The 15114-nt window shown below is 47.5% G+C and overlaps 2 protein-coding genes across 2 annotated transcripts; one reads left to right on the top strand and one right to left on the bottom strand.

Moving 5' to 3' along the window:
* Nucleotides 1-270: 270 nt before the first annotated feature.
* Nucleotides 271-6161, bottom strand: LOC117847346 (cytochrome P450 90D2). The gene is made up of 5 exons (XM_034728538.2): nt 5334-6161; nt 1627-1776; nt 1219-1491; nt 1050-1130; nt 271-959 (listed from the first exon to the last, which is right to left on the bottom strand). Exons 1-5 carry the CDS (start codon nt 5961-5963, stop codon nt 549-551), a joined length of 1545 nt encoding a protein of 514 aa, XP_034584429.1. The 5' UTR covers nt 5964-6161; the 3' UTR covers nt 271-548.
* An 8055-nt stretch (nt 6162-14216) lies between these two features.
* Nucleotides 14217-15114, top strand: LOC117847540 (PRA1 family protein F2). The gene has a single exon (XM_034728756.2). The coding sequence runs from the start codon at nt 14366-14368 to the stop codon at nt 14957-14959; it is 594 nt and encodes a 197-aa protein (XP_034584647.1). The 5' UTR covers nt 14217-14365; the 3' UTR covers nt 14960-15114.

The raw sequence follows: 15114 nt of genomic DNA, 5'->3' as shown, positions 1-15114 counted from the left end.
TGGACCTAAATAGTGACATGTGGGTCCACGCGTCAGTTTCCATCAATGTCCCAGTCAACCCACCACGCATGCAGTTTACCGTTAGTTATGGAGATTTGGACGTGTGGTGCACTGATTAGCAAGTTCAAGAATTTCAATGTGCATTTTGGGAGTTTGGGGACGTACCCCATTTTGGGAGTTTGGGGACGTACCCCTGCTAAGTTCATTACCCTGAAACCATCAGGCATATGCATGGAACCGCAGGAGGGACATGTACTCTGCAGACAGAACTTGGCATACAGATCCTGGTTTCTTTGCTATGCCTAATTCGTCCTCCATTTACACTATGTATTCCTCACCTTTTCAGTTGCGTAACGTACAACGATTCGGGCACAACTCGAGTGTACAACCGTGCATCTCAAGTTGTACACAAATGGTTGCAGGTGGAGCAGTACTTTTACATTACAGAGCATGAGTTTTCTTTTATGCTTTCAAACTATTCCAGTCAAACATTTGGACAGACGACGACTGGAGCATGAATTCCTGCTGGGGAAATAAAACTGTGTTCATCACGTTCTGGGCGTGACTGCGATTGGCATCCCTCGCCTGAGCCGCACGGTGGGGAAGTTGACGACGGCGTCCTCCTCCGCCACCCACCTGAAGTCGGTGACGAGGTGGTGCAGGAAGATGGAGGCCTCGAGCCTGGCCAGGTCCAGCCCCGGGCAGAGCCTCTGCCCGCCGCCGAAGGGGGTGAAGCCGCCTCCGCCGCCGCCGGTCGTCACGTCGGCCCTCTCCTTCCACCTCCACGGGTTGAAGGCGTGCGGGTCGCCGTGGACGGCGGCGTCGAGGTGGACGGCGCGGAAGTAGACGAGGACGCGCCAGCCCTTGGGGATGAGGTGACCCCTCACCTCCACGTCCCGCACCGCCTTCCGCATGATCCCGTTGATGATGTTGCCCATCCGCAGCGTCTCCGTGATCACCTGCGGCATTGTATTTTACTACACATCATTGTGATGCTCATGATGATCTCTCGATCGCCGGAAGCAACTTCGATTTTCAATCTTAATTACGTGCTGTGTGAAGGTGAGCGACATGTAGTCTGTCCATTCTAGGGTTTCAGATTTCCGCCTCTTCAGCTCCATGTTCTCCTCCTGCATGTAACAAAAAATTACATTATTACACCAGCTATATGCATATATGCAGGTCTCAATTGATTCGACAACATTAATTAAATCATACCTCCAGCTGCTGTAGAGCCAGTGGGCATTCGCTGAGGTACTTGACAGCCAGCGTGATGAGCACGGGCACCGAGTCCTCGGCTGGGATCATGAAGTCGATCATGTTGTCGGATATCAGCTCGTCGGTGAGCTCGTCGCTGCCATTGCCCAACAGCACGTCGATCATGTCTCGTGGATGAGTAGCCCCATGCGGATCCTCGCCTTCGGTGATGATCCTTTTTCTCCTCTTCTCTTGGATGATCTTTTGTATCAGCTTTGTCATCCTCTTCTTAGCCTTTTTTTTATAGTTTTCAATACCACACACACGCATACGAAGCTTGTCATATATATAGTTGATGCAGTTTTTCAGTTCATCAAGGAATTGAACAAAACGGGAAATAATATAGGGTTGATCGATATTTGGTGTTACCTTGAGGGATCTATAGAGCTGAGTCCCCGGAAGCTTGATGGGAAGTGATATCAAACCGGCAATGAACTCCTGGAATTGTTGCCTGAGGTACTGCATTTCGTGTCCTTCATCTAGCCCTATCAGCGCCTTCACTAGGATTTCAAACACAATCTGCAGAACATGGCATAGATAAAATTAGAAGAAAGTTTGGGCAGAGAATTAAAAGTTGTTACTCAACGCACCAACCACTTTAGAACAAATTAAATCCAATAATAATTATATATTCGCCTTTAATAAGATGTCAACTGAATATGTAAAGACAGGTGGCTTATTTTTGTGTTGAATTTTATATGGGTTTGCCCCTTAAATTGTAAATAGGACTGCCATCATCAGAGTATCTTAGGAAAAAACATTTTTAGGATTGATAGAATTTTGATAATAATATGGCATAACCCAAAAACACGATGCAGCGAGCTATATATACATAGAACCTAAGTTGTGACCTCCTAGCAAATTGTTCGAAACCATTTGAGAGTAAAGTGTGTGGCTGGTCCTTAAACTTGTCTCGCTGTGTCACTTAGGTCCCCGTACTCTCAAAAAGAATATATGGCTGCCTAAACTTAAGCTCGAGTGTCATTTAGGTATCTATACTCTCAAAATGCATATCTTACTCTCTAAACTTAGCTTCGGGTGTCATATAGGTCCCTGAACTCTTGAAATGCAGTGTCATCCCATTCATAGAACATGATAAGATCAAAATTTTATCTTTCAAGCAAGCCATTATTTTCATCGGCACATTTCCAGACTTGTTTTATTGCCTAGTCAGCTTCTCCCAATATTCGATCAGTAATTTATCTTATAAACCCCTGATTTTAGTTTAGCAAGTGCAACGGTTATTTAAACTTGAACAATCTTCCAAGAATAACAGAGTATGCATGTAATGCGCACTTAGAAAGTTAAGGTATTCCCTTCAAAGAAAAAGATCATCAATCTTTTTGGATTCACCACCGTTGGAGATAGATCCTCAGTACTCGCAAGAAAGGAAGAAGACGGATTCCTACTAGAATTCCCAGTAATCCTACTAGGACTCATATCCTGTAATTCTACTAGGACTCCTCCTTATAACTGATTAGTAATCCCACCCCCTGAAATATATAAAGGAGAGTAGGGGTACCTAGATCGGCAGAACCACAACAGAGGACCAAATCCTCGATACCAAACAACACCCAAAATAGGACGTAAGGTATTATGCTACTCTGGCAGCCTGAACCTGTATAAATCCGTGTCTTGTGTCCTCGCTTTTAGCTTTGAGTTCTAGGTCCGGCGATCCTCCACCGACTAATCTACTACCTCAGGATACCCCTCGATAGGTTACCGAGTATAAACCACCGACAACCACATCAATATTATCCACACACATTGAGCTGAATTTGACTATAATTAAATTATATCTATGTAAAATTAAGTTTTTATCAATTTAATTAAGATGTCAATGCTTTTAGAGAGTATATGGATCTAGATGACACTCGAAGCCAAGTTTAGGAGGCTAGATCTGCATTTTGAGAGTATATGGACCTAAATGACACTCGAGCCCAAGTTTAGGGAGCTAGATATGCATTTTGAGAGTACAGGGGTCTGAGAATATATATTCTTGCAGTGAACTAACCTTGAGTTCAGGACTCTTTATCAATCTTACTATTACTAATTGGAGGCTCCTTTTGAAGCCTCCAGGTGAATCCACCTAGGATTCTAGGTGGACACTCTAGAAAAAGAGAGAAATCCTAGAAATTCTTATAAAAAAGCAAAATATTTGGCCATCAATTGGTCGACTCAGATCATCATAGCCATTGGTTCTATCATGTTTTATAGAAAATTACCCACCTATACCATTATAAAAATAGCTTAAAGTAACCCCTAAATCTATATCTAAATTACCCACCTTTGCCATTATATAAAATAAACTAAAGTAACCCCCACCATTATAAACAATATTTAAAATAACCTCCTAAATTTGCAACTAAATTACCCACTACTAATGCTTAAAGAATAACTTAAAGTAATCCCTTAAATTTGGATCTATATTACCCACATATGCTATACTACATTTGAATTCAAATCACCTTAATGAAAAATATACAATCATATATGATTCTAAATCATCTATTTCTTACACTATTGGCATATGATATAGTAATTAAGTTATATATGCATGATGTGTGTCACTATTTATAAAGATATAGGGTAAGTGATGAGAATATAGATTGCTATGTTAAATTATAGCTCAAACTTAGGTCCCATTGAACAAATTCAAGCGTATACCTACGATTCAAAGTGAAAATAAAATTTAAAGATTATAAATATGGATGAAAATGTTATTGAGTAATTAATAACTAAAATCTATCACAATCGAATGAAGATAATAAGTATATATTTATATAAGTACTGTGTTCGAATATTTAACAAATGAGAGGTAGCTCAAGGTAATAATTTTGTAGCAATGTGACCTCATTTTTATCATTGGAGGCTCCACATTAGTTCTCACGAGAAATGTCCAAAAGTAAACTAATATACGATTCTAAATTACCTATTTATGTCATTGTTAAGATATACTAAGTTAAGGTATATACGCATGATGAGTGTCACCATGTGGACCATTTATACATGTATATGTGAGGAAATAATAAAAAATATTGATTTTTATGCTAAACGTAATGTATGGAGGTGCGATACAAAATGAAAAAAGTGTGAATGTGGATTAAAAATCAATCACAACTGGACAAAGATACGTACACATCTATACGAGTATTATGTTGATGTATTGAAAAAATGAGAGAGTAGTAGGTAAATAATTTTGATTATTAGTTAGGAGTTTAATTTCTAAATAATTTTCAAATATAATAGCTTTTAAGAATATTAGGTCATGTAGGAGCATGGGTTGATAGACTAGTGGAGTAAATGATACAAGTAAAAAGGATACGATTCTAACCATTCTTTAAACGAACTAGGCTACCTAGGCAGGGTATCTGTATATATAAACTACATATGGAATACACAACAATGTATATATACCTTCGTTTTTACATCAATTTAAAGATGTAAAGAAAGAGTGATTAGAGTATGTGATTAAATTGATTAAACAGAAGTAAGGAGTTAGGATGTAAACTTCTATATACTGATCTTTTTTTTTTGCCTCTACCTGCATCCGTATATCAAGTTACCCAAAAATTTCCTTTTCTTGTTCATACTAACTGCCCAAACTCTATCTCTATCCTCCGGCTATCCGTATCCCTATCGCGCGTCTCTATCCCTCAATCCAAACATGTCGTTAGTGTGAGGATGTGGCATGTGGTTCCAAGTTGTATAGTAGGTAATAATCTTTGCGACGATGGCAGCAAGCAATACTGTCCATGTCTCCATGACTCTCCATTTGCATGTGGACAAATGCTAACTCCCAAGCTGCGAAGCATCGCCTCGCTTGTCGCGTATCCACACGCAGCACGGCGCCCATGGTTTCCCCAGCCGGGACCTCCCTGTACTAGCGACGATATGTATGGGCGCAGCGCACGCGTGCACGAACCGGCCGGCACACGTGTGCCGGCGACCCTAGGAAAGTAAACGAAGCAGCTCCGATGCTTCTACACACGTGCATGCAGTATGGGACACGAGCAACTAGCTCTTGTTCGAGATAGATAGAGGAGAGGGACAGCGGCGGCGGCGGCGTCACGTACCGACTTGGCCTCGTCCTGGATGCGCACTACGGTCGGCGCGCCGCCGCCGCCGTTGCTGCGCCGCCGCCAGGCGTCCATGGCGCGGCCGACGCGGCGCTGCATGCCGGCGGTGACCCTCGCCTTGAGTTGCGGCGACTTGAGGAAGGCGCCGGCGAGGCCGTGCAGGCGGCGCTGGAGCGCGCCGCCGAGCACCAGGATGGAGGACTGCCCCATGAGCTCCATGAGCGACCGCGGGTACCACGGCACGAACGCCGACGCGTCCGCCTGCAGCACCGCGCGGCTCACCTCCGGGTCCGAGCTCACCACCGCCGGCGAGCCCCACAGGTGCGACGTGAACACCTTCCCGTACAGGAGCCGGCGCCTCTCCACGAAGGACTCCGGGCGCGGGGAGTACGCGGCGAGGATGAACGCCGGCGTCTCGCCGAGGAGTGGCCACCCGAGCGAGCCGGCGGGGACCCGCGCTGCTGATCCGGCCGCGCCACTCGCCGTCCCCCGTCGTGGCTTAATTATTCCTGATGACGACCACAGGCGAGGGATGAAGTGCCGCGCGATGACGGCGGCGGCGAGCAGCGCCGCCGTGACGGAGCCGACGACGGACGCCGGCGGCCAAGGACCGACACCGGGCCACATCGCGTGCCAGATGGTGGTGGTGGTTCCGATCGTCGATCGGCGCTGTGGGTTGCTAGAGGGTCCGAATGATGGTCGTTGCGTGTCTGTGACCAGACTAGGGGGTGTATATGAAGTGTTGTAGGAACGAGGAGCGTTTTGATATATGAATTGATGAAAGGAGCCTCGATAGAGTGGCGTCCCGGCTATCCGCAACTAGCTGGAGTCTTGTTTCTTACTTATATATATACAATATCTTCTCTTTTGCATTTTTTTTATTGCTTTGTTCATTTTCTTCATGTATTAAATCAGTAGAGACTTGCCCCCTGTTTCAAATAGGTAAAAATAAAAGATAGAGCGGCATGTGGGTGCAGTATATGTGAGATGGCGTGACTTAGCTGAAGTTCTGGTACCTCCGTTTTAAATTACAGGTCGTTTTGATTTTTCTAGGTTTATAGGAGGCATACAGTGTATTTAGATACATACAAACACATATGAATCTAGAAAAATCAAAATAATTTATAATTTGAGACGGAGGAGTAGTTAATTACACCTCTGTTTGAAAATGTTTGTCTAGGCAGCCGGCATGTCAATCGAGGGTTGCGACGACGATGATGATTACCGCCAGTAGGTCGTTAGAGGGGCGTCATGGGGACCTCCTCCTTCTGTCTGCAATCATGCGTTCCACGCGTTTGTGAAATTGCATGCATATGCATTGTTCGTGTGGGCCGTGTGTGATCCATGCATGATTAGCCCAGAGCCCGATGGTTGTGTAGCAGATCATCACTAGCATCAAGCATGTCACACCGGTGTGTACACCAATTTTAGAATTACACACATGCATCGGTGAGAAAGCGCATACCCACGTTACATGAGGCCTTACTAGGGAGAGTGTGTGTGTGCATGCGGCGAGACCAATGTGATATGTGTTGAGTATGTACATCTTCAATGTACTATCTCAAAAAAAAAATTCCCATCTGTGGATAGCGCATACATATGAGGGGGACGCGTAAAAATATTAACTATGGTTTGAAATAAAAAAAATTGGCAAATTGATGTTGCAGTAGGAAATAGGAATTTCATATCAAATTCAAACCCTTTAAGTTGCATGATCGTCACTCGGCTGGCAGCTATGTTGGTTAGCGCCGCGCGCGCCGGCGTGACAAAAATCAATTTTTGGGCCTCACTCGAGCGGAAAGCGAAATTTGCATGGCCTTTAGTTGCCAAAAGATTCCACGCACCAAACTTTAGGCGGCGCACGCGTGGTTGACCCTTCAGTAAGGTGTACTATGATCTATCCAAGTATCCAACTGCACGTGACAAAGCACTCCGAAATACAGATATGCACGTGCTCAAAAAATTTCGATGCCGACGCCCGACGGTTCGTTGAGACTTGTTTTCTTCTATTCCTACCGACAAATTACTGGACATTGGACGGGTGTTCATCAACAAGCATAAAAGAATGTGATTTCAGTAGCACAGTGTGGGGTGCGCGCGCGCTCACACGATGTAAGGATGGAGCTTCGATCTTTATTTAGATGCGGCCACATTCATGTAGGTGTGTGTGTGTAAAATGGTGAATAATGACCCAAACCCTATAGTATGTTAACACTGGTTTGATCCTATGAAGCAATCATGTAAAGCGGTGTTTGGCACCGAAAAAACAGTCCCACTTCACCAACTCCATAAAAATTTCTGCGTTGGTTTGCTTATTGCGTGAAGAAATTAGAGTGGGGAAAATTGAAGGGTCTGTGGTGGTGGATAAAGTGAAGAGCACACGGGTCCCAATCACAAGGATATAATAGACTTTTCACAATAAGATCACATGTTTCTAGAGTTGGATCCATACTTCTTGCCAAATATATAGACAACTCCATTTTTTTTCTGGAGTTGGTAGAGTGAAGTTGGCGGAGTGGAGCTAAATTTTTTTTGAAGTGAAGTGCTACCAAACACCCCTAACTGGAGACCCATATCAAGATCCCATATGCGCACTAAAGTGACTAATCACAATCCAATCACTTTTTTTTGAGTAATACAATCCAATCACTTGTTTAAGGAGCTATCGCCCGGTATGATTACGCCACACACAGGTTAAGGCTGAGGCTGACGCTCTTCTATTTGGCCCTTGCAGCTTGCATGCTTCTGTTCTTGCTTTATATCAAGGATATGATTAGACAGAGTGGTCAAAGAACTGGGTTAGGTCTGCATGCAGACCTAAAGGTGCTTTAGATATGATTCTATTGTGAGGCACCAAGTGATGAAATCATTAGCCACTGCAGCTTTTGGAAGAATAGTATTACTGGACGGTATTATTGGCCAGCACTTGATGCTAAGATAATTAACACACTCGTCTCGCTTAGTGGGATAGTGGGGTTACTTGTTGTTCAGTAACATAATCTATCTGCACCAAGTTAAGCATGTTGGTCTGGAACACTATGTTACGTGGAAGCTTTGCACCAGTTGTAATTTTATAATCAAGATTGAAGTTTACAATTCTAGTCCGTAGATTCGACAATTCTAAGTATTCTGATCCAACAATTTGGAATCTTACTGAATGACTCCAGTCTGATTCGGAATCAGAAATTTATCTGAATACTTTACTGTGCACTAAACTTTTTGTTTTCATGTATTGTAACAAAATTCGCTTATCACAGGGATTTAAGCAATGTTAACAAGAAAAAATACCTTCCTTAAGAGCTCCATTATTATTTGCTTGCAAGGGAAAACATTTGAGGTTTTCTCCCTCGTGCCCTATTCAATGGAGCTAATTATGAATTAATATAAGTTTCAGTTTGGAAATAATAGTGGAATCAAATTCGTAATGGAACAAAATTTATCTTAATCTGTTGAAGAGAAAATGAGCACACGAACGAACTTGTTCAGAATTGGTCAGCATGATATCAATGACGAGCAAGGTAACCTTCATGGCATAAGTTTGCGCCTTAAGCTTGGGATTTGTCCGGCGCACGTGCATCCACTGCAGTACATGCATGGTGTCTCAGACCTAAAAAAGATTCAAAAGGAAAAGATTAGAAACAGGAACAAAGAGATTCAGACATTGAACAATGTTCTCGTTGCAACTATATACAGGTACAGTTCACAGGAGCACTGGTGAGATACAGTAGGGCTGAATATAATATGGAACTTAAAGGTGATTCACAGTATAGCCAGAACATATATACTCCGTACATGATAGAACAGGTTACTAGCACGGCACACAAAACAGTCTCCACAAATGTGCATCACTGGCATTCCTACAAAAAATAGCTAGCGGTTTGTACTCAAATATGAACTTCCAAAAATGCAGATGAGAAGTTGCTGATGCTGGCTCACGCACCATTTGTATGGACATGAGCCCCACTACGCCGCGCGTCGCTCGCCGAGCCACTGCTTCTGTTTGACGATGCCATTGGAGCGAGGGAAGACAAGGAGGAGAAGGATGCCGTGGCGGTGGCCGGTGGACGGGGACTCGAGGCGGGGAGTACGCCGCCAAGGAAACGACGACGACATACTTAACTTGGCGACTGTCACGGCGCGCCCAAGCCCAAGCCTAACATAGATTATATTCAGAGGCTGCTCCAATTCCTCCACCTCACTACTTAAATTCCCAGCCCAAGCCTAACATTGATTTTGTGGGCCGGCCCAAATATTTGGGCTTGATGTCACGATATTTCTTTGGAGATGTTTTTTTTTTGGGATGTTGATGTCAGATGTCACTATAGTTGATCAGGGCCCTGATCAACTTTTCGTTCGTAAGGCCAGAACCACTAACTAATACGGAGAACCGAAGGAGTCCTGAGCTGCCACGACCACTCCAATGCCAAGTTGATCAGGGCGGCGAATAGTCAGTCTCGGATGATGTCGACGGTCAATGCCAGCATGCCACCTGCCCGTATTTCACAATTCACCCGCTACCACACATTCACACTGCAAATCTGTAAAGTTCCGTCAAAGATCACCCCGCTCGCGTGGCCGCCCTCCTCGCCGGCGCCGGCCACCGCGCGCATCCATCCAGGCAGCCAGCCATGTCCAAGTACGGAACTATCCCCGCCGCCTCCTCCACCCCGCCGGCGCCGCCCGAGGGCTCATGCACGGTGCCCGACTCCACCTCCCGCGCCGAGCGCCCCGGCCGCCGCGCCTCTGCGGCGTTTGCGGCGCTCCGTCCGTGGCGCGAGCTCACGGACCCGCGCGCGCTCTCCGTCCCAGCGGGTCGCTCCGACGCCCGCCGCCGCGCGCGCGCCAACCTCGCGCGCTTCGCCGCGAACTACAAGCTCACCTTCCTCGCCGTCGTCTCGGTCTCCCTGCTCTGGCAGTGGCGGCGGTGGCGGTCCATCTGCCTGCCCGCCCTCTACCTCAGCGTCTGCTTGAACGACCTGTCGAGCAAGGCCTTCCCCCTTTTTTTGATTCTCGCGCTCTTCCAGCTGGTGGTCACCGGCTCCGCGGCGAGCGTGCTCGTCGCGCTGCCCGTGGGGCTCCTGCTCGTCGGCGCCCACGCCGTGCTGCACTACTGCCCCGCGGAGGATGGCACCGTCGACGAGGAGGTTGGGTCAATTGTTTGGCACCGCGGGATAGCACCGTGCGACGCGCCCACCGCCGTCAGTCAACAAACTAGCGTGGGGTGCTCCTAAACCATCCATAGTCGATCTTCATCTGTTTGTGCACTTACTCGGAAGTAAATAAAATGTGCTTACATTTAATTTGTGCTCTTTGTAATATTTATACCATGCAAACACTTATTCCTTTATTACTCCCTCTTTTTCTGTTTATAAGGTACACATGCATATCAAGATTCAAACTTTACGATCTTTGACCAATAATTTAATCAACGTTTTTTTACTTTGAAATGTAAACTTTATGATTGGATTTGTAATAAAATGTACTTTCCAATGATTATAAGCTTATAACCATAAATAATATAAATAAAATAAATAAATTGTCAAAGTCTAATTTGGGAGGCTGTGCCATGTCATATCACACCTTATAAATAGAAACTCATGAATTATAGATCGTTTTGACTTTTTTAAATTCATAAATTTTGCTATGCACTTAGATATAGCTTATGTTTGGATGTATAATAATATCTATGAATCTAGAAAAGTTAAATAACTTATAATTTGGGAGGAGGGAGCAGTGAAAATACGTTTTGGGAGTGACCAACCTGAAATCAATTTGGGCTCAATTGTTTGGCACTTGCAATTCAGAATGCGTCCTGAAGAAACTCATGATCAAATCGGAAGTAATTTGCCTTGTCATCTGTGCAGAGAACGACGTGAGACGGGGCAGATATTTTATGAGCATAGTATTACCTAACAAGAAACTTGCTAGTGGTAGTTTCTAAGCAATTACAAATGGACACCTACATTATCTGCAGAGCCGCCTATGAGTTTCAGCTTGATGGTTCTTACATTGTCGAACACTCCCCCGTGCCGATCGTGTCGTTGGGCTCAGACTGTGGTCGATGTCAGTCAACAAAGGAGGCAGAGCGGTCAAGGCGGACCCAACCAGCACAGAAAATTGAGATGGGGGCAATTCGACCTCCTGAAATGCCCAGCCCAAGCCCAAACGTAGAATTTTATGCGCCGCCGGGGATGTTACCATTGGAACGAACCCGATATCCACCAGATAATTCATGTATCAACAGTCGGGATGCTGTCAGTCAACGCCTTCCCCGTACACTCCACACGCTATCAGCCATCGCACATTAACCTTCCGTAACACCGGAACCGCGTCAAAGTTCACCCACCGGCCACCGCGTAGCGCTGGAGCCCGCCTCCTCGCCGGCGCCGGCCACCGCACCGCACGTGTCCAGCCAGCCATCCAAGTACGGAACTATAGGTATGTTTAGTTGCATACACCACATGGTGCACGCATGGATGATTCTGGATGGGGTGGTTCAACCAATTTGCTTGTACCGTATAGTTCACTCTAATTAGTAGAATAATGTATTAAGTGGGATGACTTCATTCTGGATGAGTTGGTCCAATTCACCCAACCAAATAAAAGAATCATTATTATTTTATATCACTTCATACATGAATCAAATGATACAACCAACCAAACACATACTATCCCATCTACCTCCACCACCCCGCCGCCCGAGGGCTCGCCATCCACCACGCTCGACTCCACCTCCAGCGCCGAGGCCCCCGGCGGCGCGCCCGCGCTGGCTGTGCTCCGCCCCTGGCGCGAGCTCGCGGACCCGCGCGCGCTCTCCGTCCCGGGGGGCCTCGCCGACGCCTGCCACCACGCGCGCGCCAACCTCGAGCGCTACGCCGCCAACTACGAGCTCGTCCTCGTCGTCGTCGTCTTGGTCTCCCTGCTCGGGCAGCCCCTCCACCAGCTCATCGTCCTCTCCTGCCTCCTAGTCTGGCGCCGCAAGTCCTTCCCCGCGCTTTTCATGTTCTCGATCGTCATGCTACTGCATCTCGACGGCACCGCGGCGATCGTAGAAATCTCGCTGCCCGTGGGGCTCCTGATCGTCGTGGCTCACGCCGCGCTGCACCTACCCACGGCGGACAGCGTCGACGAGAAGGATGGGCTGGGCGACAATCCCGAACCGCCGTCCACAGACTAGCGTGAGCCGCTGCTCGATCGTCGACCTTCTTATTGGCTCTTGGTTAGTTGATGTTCAGGGTGTTCTTCATCTGTTTGTGCTTAAATATGCGTTATCTGTATAATTATTCCCTTTAGATGATTTCGTAGTGAAATCATGTTTTCGGAGTGATCAACCTCAACCTGAAGTTGATTTAGGCTCAATTATTTGGCACTTTGCACAATGATATGGTTATTCAGAACGCGTCCTGAAAAAGGGAACCGCCTGGTCAAATCAGAAGAGATTTTGGCTTTGTGAAATTGTGATCTACTGGTGTCCAGAAAACGAAAGTTTTTCACGAGATGCGTCAGACATTGTATGAGCACATTGGCTAACTACCTTACTACTAATACTAGTTTGTACGTTGTAGACCCAATCCCACGCTTCTGCGCATCAACTAGTTTCAATGCCTTCTGCGCATTACGCTTCTCACGCTAACAGTAACCCGCACGCGCTCTCCGTCCCAGGGGGTCTCGCCGCCGCGCGCGCCAACCACGCGTACTTCGCCGCCAACTACGGCCTCGTCTATCTCGTCGTCTTCTCGGCCTGCCTGCTCTGCTGGCGGCCCATCTACCTGCCCACGGTCGTGCCCCTCTCCCTCGCCTCGCCTGGTAAGGTCTTCCCCTCGCTCTTGACGTTCACGCCCTTCCTGCTGGTGGTCACCGGCGCCACGGCGGGCGTTCTTATCGTCCTGGCCGCTGGGCTCGTGCTCATCGTGGGCCACGCCGTGCTGCACCTCCCAACGGACAGCAGCGTCGACGAGGAGGGCTGGACTGTGCGGCAACAAGCCCGATCAGCCGGTCCTCGTCGACCTTCCTGGCTCTTGGCTAGCTGATATTGCGGGAGTACTTGATATGTTTTGTCACTTGTTCAGAAATGTATATGTGCTCATATTTTGCGTTCTTTGTATTAATTTTGTATATTTACATGTACCATACAGACATCATCTATTATCTTTAGATCGATGCATGGTATGTTAGTGAAACCAGGTTTTGGGAGTGATCGAGCTGAAGTTAATTTGGGCTGAATTATTTGGCACTTGCACAATGATATTTTGTATCCAGGACGCGTTCTGAAAAAGAATGGAACTACATGGTCAAAACGGAAGAAATTTGGCTTTGTCATCTACTGGGTGTCAAAAAAAACAAGCAATTTCCCGTGAGACAAGACAGAGAGATTGTATGAGCATTCTAGCAAGCTACTTACTGATACTAGTTTGTAACGAATGACAAATGGACACTTACGATCATCTGCAGGGAGCTCTCGAGTTTCAGCTTGACGTTAGAAGCTCGTGAGCTCGTAGAAATGTAGAATGGAGGCGCGATGCTCTCAGTCCGAGAGTTGATTGCATATCTGTGATCCGTCCATTCCCAATAATGACGACTGGCTACTGGTTCCCAATGTCCACGCACGGCAGAAGTGGCCATAATCGAAAGGACGAAGGCATTCATCACTGATGTGCCCAACCTCGCGCGCGTAGCGTGAACCTAGACCGCTAAAATAGGGCAATGACGAGATTTACCGGCCCAATTAAGCATTTCACGGGCCAAGGCCAAAACTGGGCTTTGATGGCATGATTTGTTCCCTACTTAGCCCACGACAGAATCCTCCTTACAAATAAGAATCAACGGTTTGGATTGTGCCACACGTACATATCCAGTCTCCACGTGTAGGTCCCCACTCACAGTCGCACTTCCCACCTCTGCCTCTCCATAATTGGATTACCTTCCCTTCCAACAGAGTCCATCCACTGCACGTCAAGCTCACCCGATTCCCATTCCCCCACCTCCTCGCCGGCGCCGACGACCATCCGCCCCCACCTAGCCAGCCAGCCATGTCCAAGTACGGCACCATCCCCACATCCTCCTCCCCGCCGCCGCCGGGGGGCTCCTCCTCCACCACCACCTACCCGCTCGACTTCATCTCCCGCGCCAAGGCCCGCGGCGCGTCCGCGCTCGCCACGCGCCGGCCCTGGCGCGAGCTCGCGGACCCGCACGCGCTCTCCGTCCCGCGGGGCTTCTCCGACGCCTACCGCCGCGCGCGCGCCAACCTCGCGCACTTCGCCGCCAACTACGCGCTCGTCGTCCTGGCCGTCGTCTTCGCCTCCCTGCTCTGGTACCCCGTCTCCCTGCTCGTCTTCCTCGCCTGCTTCGCCGGCTGGCTCTTCCTCTACTTCCTCCGCGACCGCGACGTCGACCAGGCGCTGCTCATCTGCGGCCGCCCCGTCGGGGACGGCGTCGTCATCGCCTTCCTCTCCGCGGTCACGCTCGTCCTGCTGCTGCTCACCGGCGCCACGTCAAACATCCTCATCTCGCTGCTCGTCGGCCTCCTCGTCGTCCTCTTCCACGCCCTGCTCCACCGCCCCGCCGACAGCATCGACGAGGAGGCCGGGAGGTGGTACACGCCCGTGCCGCCGTCCAGCTACTAGCCATAGCCAGTGTGAGCTGCTCTTCTTTCGTTCACCGGCGTCTATTCTTGCTTCTTCTTCGGTTGTTATCGGTGGAATTATTATTGCAGATGTTCTTGATCCGTTTGCGCACTTGTTCATAAATAAAATGTGCTTCAATCGGCGCTCTTTGTGTA

Source organism: Setaria viridis, chromosome 3 (assembly GCF_005286985.2).
Source record: "Setaria viridis chromosome 3, Setaria_viridis_v4.0, whole genome shotgun sequence".
NCBI classification, from domain to species: Eukaryota; Viridiplantae; Streptophyta; class Magnoliopsida; order Poales; family Poaceae; genus Setaria; species Setaria viridis.
Note: the sequence above shows the minus strand (reverse complement) of the source record. Positions and strands in the feature narration are given on the sequence as shown.

Coding starts and splice junctions, on each gene's coding strand:
- LOC117847346 (XM_034728538.2), bottom strand. CDS start 5,963: ATGTGGCCCGGTGTCGGTCCTTGGCCGCCGGCGTCCGTCGTCGGCTCC. Junction 1,777..5,333: donor TCCAGGACGAGGCCAAGTCG/GTACGTGACGCC, acceptor CATGTTCTGCAG/ATTGTGTTTGAAATCCTAGT. Junction 1,131..1,218: donor TGGCTCTACAGCAGCTGGAG/GTATGATTTAAT, acceptor TGTTACATGCAG/GAGGAGAACATGGAGCTGAA.
- LOC117847540 (XM_034728756.2), top strand. CDS start 14,366: ATGTCCAAGTACGGCACCATCCCCACATCCTCCTCCCCGCCGCCGCCG.